This window comes from Rutidosis leptorrhynchoides, chromosome 2 (genome assembly GCF_046630445.1).
Source record: "Rutidosis leptorrhynchoides isolate AG116_Rl617_1_P2 chromosome 2, CSIRO_AGI_Rlap_v1, whole genome shotgun sequence".
NCBI lineage: Eukaryota > Viridiplantae > Streptophyta > Magnoliopsida > Asterales > Asteraceae > Rutidosis > Rutidosis leptorrhynchoides.
Genome location: NC_092334.1, coordinates 379,646,376 through 379,655,624, shown reverse-complemented (window position 1 = coordinate 379,655,624; position 9,249 = coordinate 379,646,376). Strand labels below are relative to the sequence as shown.

The 9,249-nt window shown below is 32.4% G+C and overlaps 1 protein-coding gene across 1 annotated transcript; it reads right to left on the bottom strand.

Annotated features, from left to right (window-relative positions):
* Window positions 1-704: 704 nt before the first annotated feature.
* On the bottom strand, window positions 705-2,645 carry LOC139892096 (pentatricopeptide repeat-containing protein At3g26782, mitochondrial-like). The gene has a single exon (XM_071875132.1). The coding sequence runs from the start codon at window positions 2,538-2,540 to the stop codon at window positions 918-920; it is 1,623 nt and encodes a 540-aa protein (XP_071731233.1). The 5' UTR covers window positions 2,541-2,645; the 3' UTR covers window positions 705-917.
* Window positions 2,646-9,249: the final 6,604 nt, after the last annotated feature.

The following is a 9,249-nucleotide window of genomic DNA, read 5'->3' as shown; positions in this document are numbered from 1 at the left end:
ATTGCGGAGACGCATAAGATTGGAAACTAGACCCTTAAATTCATTTAGTTCATTTATTATTGCTGAGCTCAGTCTCAACTTCACTAAACTTGACATCAAATATAACAGATAAGTCCATGATGGCTTAGAACACACCATCAAATTTAACTCATTTGTGTTATTGTGTACCTCACAAACGTTTTTGTGATAAGCTTGATCTCTTAAACCATCCATGTTCACTGAGACTCCGAAGTACATAACTTGATCTCTTAAACCATCCATGTTCACTGAGACTCCGAAGTACACACACGTATTATACTCACCAAGGAAACTTACAACATCTGCAAGAATTTTATTCAACCTTGAAAAGAAGCATGCCCATCAATGTAGTCTCTGATGTTATTTAGAATTGTGGAGATCAATAATTTTGTTACTGATTAATGATTATACACAATAATCATATATACCAATTTCTTAGTTTAAATAAACAAGTAGAACCGCCTTCACACACTCTTAACATCTCTCATTCCTTGTAGCCGCGTTCATTGAACAAACTTAGGGGTGAACAGCAGTGTCATTTTGTTGCACATTAAGTGAGTTGCGAGTGAATTGCATCGTGATGCGATTATTGTTTGGGGCTATTTTGGTTGAAACTTTTAGGTGCTTCAATGATAGGTTCATTGATATAACTAATTGTTGTCAATCTATTACATTAAAATGGTTACTGTCAAGCCTCAGTAATGTGGAAAACTTGTGAGAAAGCCCTAAAAGCTGTAAATCACTCTGAAATAAGTGTACACTGCCTTCAATAAAACAATGTTTACTTATGTACATAAATGGGCTTAAATTAATCACTTCAAAATTTGATACCTCATACCTATATGGTTTTGTAACAATGCACATCTTTCGTGTTTAGTCACTTTATATAACAACGTGCTTTATATGGGTTCTGCCATTACCATATCAATCTTTGCAAGCGTCTCGAAAATCTCCATTGTTTTCTGATTTCTTTCATCCTCTGCCCCAAATGTATGAACCACACTATCCACCTTAATCGAACTAAACCCAAACGGTTTCTTTATATTTTTCTTAACCATCACTTTCCTAACTGCTGCCGCATCACTCAACCGCCCACCGTCTCCATATATCTTAGCCATCGTTACATATCGACCACCACTATTTGGATCTAACACAAACAATTTCTCTGCAACAATTTCAGCAAGTTCAATATTATTATGCATTCTACAAGCACCAAGTAAGGCACCATAAACATCCGATCCTGGTAACATAGGCATCGTGTTTATAAACTCAACTGCTTCAGAAATTAAACCGGCTCTTCCTAACAAATCAACCATACAAGCGTAATGCTCATGACCTTTTTCTACACCATAATCTTCCATTAGTTTAAATATTTCCCGTCCTTTTGCAACTAATCCCGCGTGACTACATGTTGATAACAAGCACAAAAACACAACCCCATCGGGACGCAAACCGTTGTTCAAAAAATTTGAGAATAGATCGAGCGCTTCTTGTGGGTTTCCATGCATGCCGTAACCCCTCATCATAGCAGTCCATACCATGATGTTCTTTTCGGACATTTGATCGAACATGTTACGTGCATAGTCCAAATGACCACAGTTTCCATACATGGCAATAAGACCGCTTTCTATCATTGCATCGTTTGTCAAGCCAATTTTTATGGTGTAACAATGAATCCAAAACCCTAGTCGCATTTCGGCCGCTTGTGCACAAGCAGGCAAAATGCTAACAAGAGTTGCATGGTCCGGTTTCGTACAAGATTCCACATGTAACAAACTATGAAAAAGCTCAATAGCTTCAATAATATGACCATTGTTAGCACACCCTGAAATAACAGTATTCCAACTAACAACATCCTTTTTAGGAATGTCATCAAATACCCTTCTACAAGCCTCGACTAATTGACACTTTGCGTACAACGCAACAAGTGCATTACCAACAAACACATTCAAACACAACCCACATTTCATAACACGTCCATGAATAACACGACCATTAGTTTCACCTTTTACGACACCACATGCCTTCAACACGAATGTAAACGTATACTCGTCGACACCCACTCCTTGCACAATCATTTGATTATAGACATCTAATGATTCAGTACACAAGCCTGAATTAGCATAGGCTTGAATCATCATGTTCCATAAAAGAACATCTCTTTCAGATAAATGATCGAACACCTTGCGTGCATCTTTCAGGTACGATTGACCCAACTCAGAGTACACTCCAATTAGCTTAGATCCAACAAAAACATTTTGCCCGTAGCCTCCAGTGATGATCTTGGCGTGCATTTTGTTAATACATGTTACATTACCTTCACATTGTGCTAATATTCGGTTTATTTCGTGTGAATCTTGTTTGGATACGTATGATATGAAGTATCTGATGGACGCAAGAGTAGGTCTTGTGAAGAGTCTAAGAACTCCATTGTGAAACAACGCATCATGAGATGAAATTTGTGAAGTGAAATGATTCCATGAATATAATTTCTGTATGTTATGTAGCATTCCTGCCACCATTGAATTGAATTGAGTTGAATTGAATGTATTTTTGTATTTTTATTTTGAAGAAAAATCTAATTACAAGCTTAGACCACATTATATCCGGATGTCATCAAGCTAGTTAACGAGCTTCAATAGTTAACCAAAATAGGCAGGAACTCGCCAAAGAAGTACCCAGCGAGTCTTGCAACCTCACTTTTGTGGGTCCCACATATTTATTTTCCATTTTTGTATAGCTAGTAAGACTACTCTCAATCATTACACATGTCATACAATCGTGACACCTCAGCGTCACCTCAGCACCTTCTTTCAACAACATTCACTAACAACCATCACACCAATTACATTGAGACCACTTCTAATATTTTTTATTTTTTATTTTATCACATTATTATTATTATTATTATTGTTATTATTATCATTATTAATGTGTTTATTTTTTTAATACTTTTTTTTTCAACCGTTTTTTTAACAAGTTGATTAAAATAGTAATTATTATTAAATAAAAACACAAATAACATTAATAAAAGTACAATTAAAAATAAAAAACAAGACATAACTAAAAACTACAAATTTAAAAGACATAGAACTTAATCTTCTTCGTCGGACTTGTACTCCGCTAAGTACTTCTTGGTGAGCTTGCTCCGATATTTCAAGATCAAATCATATTGGTCCGGAGGAATGTTGGTAAAAACTTCTTGAGATAAAAGCATTAAACCATTAAACTTCGTACGCGTTTGTGCTTCTTTTCGTAACTCCTCCATAGCTTGCTTTGTAGCTATGGACGAATCAATAACACGAGCTCGAGCCTCGTTCGAAGAAAGCCGAGAAGCCGCACCCGAGGAACCCGAACTTTTAGCACTTTTTGAACTATCACGACCTCGAGGACGACGGATAGGATCATCCCGGAATAAAGGCTCCAAATTTGGTATATTTGTGGTCGGTATCGGTGTCGGTGTCGGTGTCGGGTCGGGATCTTCAAGATTAATTGAGTCGGGTTGAGCGCGTTTGTTGTTGAAGCTTTCATAAGTTAAAAATTGAGGACATTCTTTTATACTATTCCAAGCATCTTTGTAGGCGAATGACCTAGACGTTTGAAGTTTGGAACCTTTTTTCGCATATTTCATAAGATTCCCGTCATTATCTCCACTTTTCCAATGTTGTTTAAGCTTTTCATAAATTGCAATGAGGATCATGATGTCTTTACACATCTTACTCCACTTTCCCGTTAATTGATCTTGGCGGCGAGGCTCGGTAACCAAACTGTTGTACTCTGCTCGGATGGTGGACCAAAATGTCCCGGTAGTTTGCGAGTTACCGATAATGTTGTTTTCAGAAGCTCGCGCCCAACACTTGGCTAAAATTCGACTTTCTTCATCGGACCACATAACCTTTGAACATTTTCCTTTCCACACGACTCGGGTGTTTGTGTTTCTTCAACTTCTTCGGTATCAAATTGCATTTTTTGAATCACATTAATTTCGGGTTGTGAACCTTCTGACGGAGGGTTAAATTGTGGTTGATACATGTTTTGATGGGGGTTTCCGAAATGTTTTGGCGGTCCGTATCCACCAAAACCGCCTTGTGGATGACCAAAACCACCTTGTGGATGACCAAAACCGAAATTTTGTGGACCTCCGTATCCGTAACCGAAATTTTGAGGCATTCCGAAACCGCCTCGCGGATGAGTGAAATGTTGTTGGGGGATAGAAGATGTTGCGGGTCTCGGAATGGTAATATTGTGTCGTTCGGTATCTTGTTAAAGTGTACTCCACATATCATGATCGACACCCGTTGAATGTTGTTCGGGTGTTTGTTTTTGTTTGGAACTTTTCTTTGATGAAGACATTTGGTTAAGAGTAGTGTTTGGAGTGTTTGAGATAATGTTTGAAGTGTATGAATAAGAGTGTGTGTGTGTAATGTTTGAAATGTGGTAGTATATATATGTAGGAAAGTTAAATAAGTTTGAAAAAAGGGAAAAAATAAAAATCCCAACCGTTGGGGTCTAACGGTACGTTTTTAATTTTTAAATGTTTTTTTTTAATAAAACAGCGTGCTTCAACTAGTCAATGTTGGGCATATATTGTGGGACGGGGATCCAACGGCGGACCCAACCACGGACGGGGATTCCAATCAACATTTAATTGAAGACGGTTACAATGCGCTTAATATACTCAAATCGCTCGATTTAAACTTAATCTTTATATGTTTCCGACACAATAAGCAAAGTTTGTTAAGTTAAAATCTCAATAATTTTAAACTGTGTTCATACATTCATTTAACCTCGACCAAATTCCAATGATTCACGAACCATTATATGAACGGATATGATTATATATGTATATGTGTATATATTATAACTTGAAAACGTTATCAAAGTATTAGATGTATAATACTTCGCATGAACGTATTTGTTTCAAAATATATTTAAAATAATTATCGACGGAATTAAAAGATAATACCAAATGATTGAATTATCAGATACATTGATGTATGATTATGAGTCTTTGTTGGGAGGTCCACTTTGATTTAGGAAACCTTTTCTTTTAACGGTATTCGGAATATTTGGTAAAGTCACTTACAAGTAAGAACAAATGTGTCAATTAATGAGTGTAAACAAAAGTTAGTAGAGATTCCTATTTGATTTTCAATTCATGCTTTACAACATTTTCTCGTGATTTTAATATGATAACTATTTTAACTTTCATCTTAAAGTTGGAGTGTGGAATGTAAATAACTTAGACGTTGGATATCGACATTTTACATTAAGATGATTTCGTACGTTTATCTAACCTTTGGACTTTATATTCTGTTTCACCAACAAACGTTAATTTAAAAACTTGAAACCTATTAAGAGCATATTTAATCTTACTTTTCTAAAACGTTTTACGATATAACAAATTCTACTATTATAACCTTTTTAGTAAAATGATTCTTAAATATATTTAGTTTTGGAAAAACAAAGTTTTCATATTTATTTAATATTGTTTCAAAACATACAAAAACATTTCTAGTTTAAAAAGAACTTTATTATTAAAACGTTTTATAAGATAATTTGTTCATAAGTTTTAAAGAACTTAATTAAAGCTTTGTATTATAAATTATATATATATGGAGGTTATGGGTAATGTTCGGGGGTATGCTCGTGAGGTCAATCTAGTGTTTATCATCTCCGTTGCGTCTACATACTTTCTTGCAATATTGAATCTCAATATTGATACGTGAGCACTCATAACTTAACTTTTACATATTAATAGTGTATCCCTGACTAGTGCTAGAGTATTTAGGATTATGCATGCTTGTACGTTTAATATTGTCATTAGATAGGTTATGTTGAATCCTGAATTAGTTACATATGTGGTTGAGATAAGGTATAAGATATGCATGTCGTTGGAAAGCTAGCGAAAAATTAAGAACTTTTCATTTAGATATCGAATGGTTTCGATGAACGGATTAGAAGTTATAGTCAATTGAACTTTGTATTATTATTAAAAATGATTATTATTATCGTCGTTATTATCGTCGTTATAGTTTTTATCTAATTATTATTATTATTATTATTATTATTATTATTATTATTATTATTATTATTATTATTATTATTATTATTATTATTATTATTATTATTATTATTATCAATAAAAAGTATTATCATTAAAAATTGTTATTTTATTATTATTACTATCGTTATTATCTTTAAAGTTATAATTAGTATTATTATTATTATCATTAAAATAGTTATTAGTATTATCATCATAATATTTATTATCATTAATATTATTATAATTAAAACTAATATTAGTAACACCTAATTATTATGATTACTATTATTACCATTAATATGAACGCGATATAAAAGACGATTAAAAGCTATTAACAAATTGATTAGGAAATAATGAGTATGGGTATCATGATGAAATTTAAAATATGGTAAGATATTGATTTAGATAAAATTATCGTTTTTTTCATTATTTCTATCCCTATCATTATTAAAAGTATTATTAATATTAAAAATATCATTTTTACAAAAATTATTATTTTTAATAGGAAAATCATTGTTAATATAGAATTTCATTATTATTATGAATAAGAATTACTACCTCCGTCCCACCACAAGTGTCCACATTTCTATTTTGGGATGTCCCATTTCAAGTGTCCACTTTGTGTAACCAATGAGAATGAGTTATTCTGGAGAGAGAAGATTTCTGATTGGTGGAGAATGAAGTTAGTGGGATTTCCTAAAACTGTGTGCAAAAAGTAAGTGAACACTTGTAATGGGACGGAGAGAGTATCATTTTATCATAATACCATTTTTCGTAAATATAAATATTGTTATTATTATTAGTAGAATAATAATAATTATTATTACAAAATAATACAACTTTTACTTACTATTATTATTATCAACATTATTTTATCAAATAAATATGTAATACAAAGATATTTTACTACGTGTAATATAATTACATTAATACTACCTATCATATTATTTTTATGATATTAAATGAACTTTATAAATTTTATTACTTAAGATATATAAAAGTATATTTTTATTATATAAATTTTAATAATAAATGAATTATATTATTTACTCTAATAAAATCTTTTAAGAATATTTAAAAATATAAAACGACGATATTTAAACTATATAATAATCATGTATAAATTTTGGAAATCATTTTTGAGTCAAATTGACTTTTGTTGACTTTTGCATATTAGTCTCGAGCATTAGAATTGTGGTACACTATGACTTGACCTAATTTGTTAGACAAATATTGACCAACATATAAATATATCTAATTAATTTAGGTTCGTGAATCCGAGGCCAACCTTGCACTTGTTCAATGACGTTATATGTATTTTTACTACGAAATATAGTATTGTGAGTTTCATTACTCCCTTTTTAAATGCTTTTGCAATATATATTTTTGGGACTGAGAATACATGCGCTTTTATAAATGTTTGACGAAATAGACACAAGTAATTGAAACTACATTCTATGGTTGAATGATCGAAGCCGAATATGCCCCTTTTGCTTGGTAACCTAAGAATTAGTAAACCAGTCTACTAATTGATGCGAATCCTAAAGATAGATCTATTGGGCCCAACAAACCCCATCCGTTGTAGCGGATGCTTTAGTACTTCGAAATTTATATCATGTCCGATGGATGTCCCGGAATGATGGGGATATTCTTATATGCATCTTGTTAATATCGGTTACCAGGTGTTCAATCCATATGAATGATTTTTGCATGCATGCTATTTATGAGAAATGGAAATGAAATTCTTTTGGTCTATTAAAAAGATGAAAATGAATGATTATGATAAACTAATGAACTAACCAACCTTTTGGTTGACACTTTTAAGCATGTTTATTCTCAGGTATGAAAGAAATCTTCCGCTGTGCATTTGTTCATTTTAAGGATATTACTTGAAGTCATTCATGGCATATTTCGAAAGACGTTTCATTCAAGTCATTGAGTTCATCAAGATTATTATTAAGTCAATTTATAGTTGGATAGTGGATATTATGAAATGATATGCATGCCTGTCAATTGTCGATGTAAAGAAAGTTTGTCTTTTAAAAACGAATGCAATGTTTGTAAAATGTATCATATAGAGGTCAAATACCTCGCGATGTAATCAACTATTGTGAATCGTTTATAATGTATATGAACGGGTCCTTTCAGATGAGGCTGAAAATTCAGAGAATTATTAGAAGACATCGGTTACAAATAGATCATATTGCTACCGAACAACATTTGTTCATCGACTACTTTTCCGATGATCCAACTTTTCCACCAGTGGCGAAGCTTTTTGAGGGCAGGAGAGGGCTCTTGCCCCCCCCCCCCCCCCCAAAATTCCGAGTTATAACTATTATTTCAGATAATTTTTCAAATCTATTAGTATGGTTGAGTGGTTTTCCGAATGCTAGAGGTCTTTAGTTTGTACATTTGGCGTGGGTTCAATTCCATGCTTGAACTTTTACATAGTATTTTTAATAATTAGTACTAGTCCATAGTAATATATTTTACACAGTATTTTTAATAATTAGTACTCCATAGTAATGTATATACGCATAAATATTAATCATAAATTGTATATATGTTCTAGATAAAACATAGTTAAACATATTATAATTTTGATCAAAATTATAATCTCATAACATAACATATATATGTATTATAATTTTTTAGATAATTATTCATATTTTGGTTTATTTTTGAGCTAAAATTTATCGAACTTTATTAGAAGGTTTTATATTGTTCAAGCTCGCCCCTTCAACATAAGTTTCCAAACTTCGCCACTGTTTTTCACCGGATTATTTCAGGAGACGCTACTGAATGAGTAGGTCGTTATTTCTTCGTATTTATTATGCTATTACATCTTACGTTGCTAAATTGGTAACTCCTTATTTCCATTTTTTGAACGTCATGATGCTATGCGTCAACTCGGTTTCAATATTTATCAAAGTGTACTTCGACTATACGTCAATTGGCGTACAGAATTGCACCCGATGCATTTGATGAATATTTACATATGGGCAACACACTTAGTATGATTGTTTGGACGATTTTTGTAAATGTACTGTTCATATGTTTTCGTATGAATATTAAAGGAAACTTACAGAATAAGATGTTCATCGATTGCATGCTAAACACGTGGAAGTGCACGATTTTTCAAGGATGTTAAGTACTCTCGATTACATGCATTGGCCTTGAAAAAA

Excerpts from the sequence above, each read along its gene's own strand:
- LOC139892096 (XM_071875132.1), bottom strand. The coding sequence starts at position 2,540 with ATGGTGGCAGGAATGCTACATAACATACAGAAATTATATTCATGGAAT.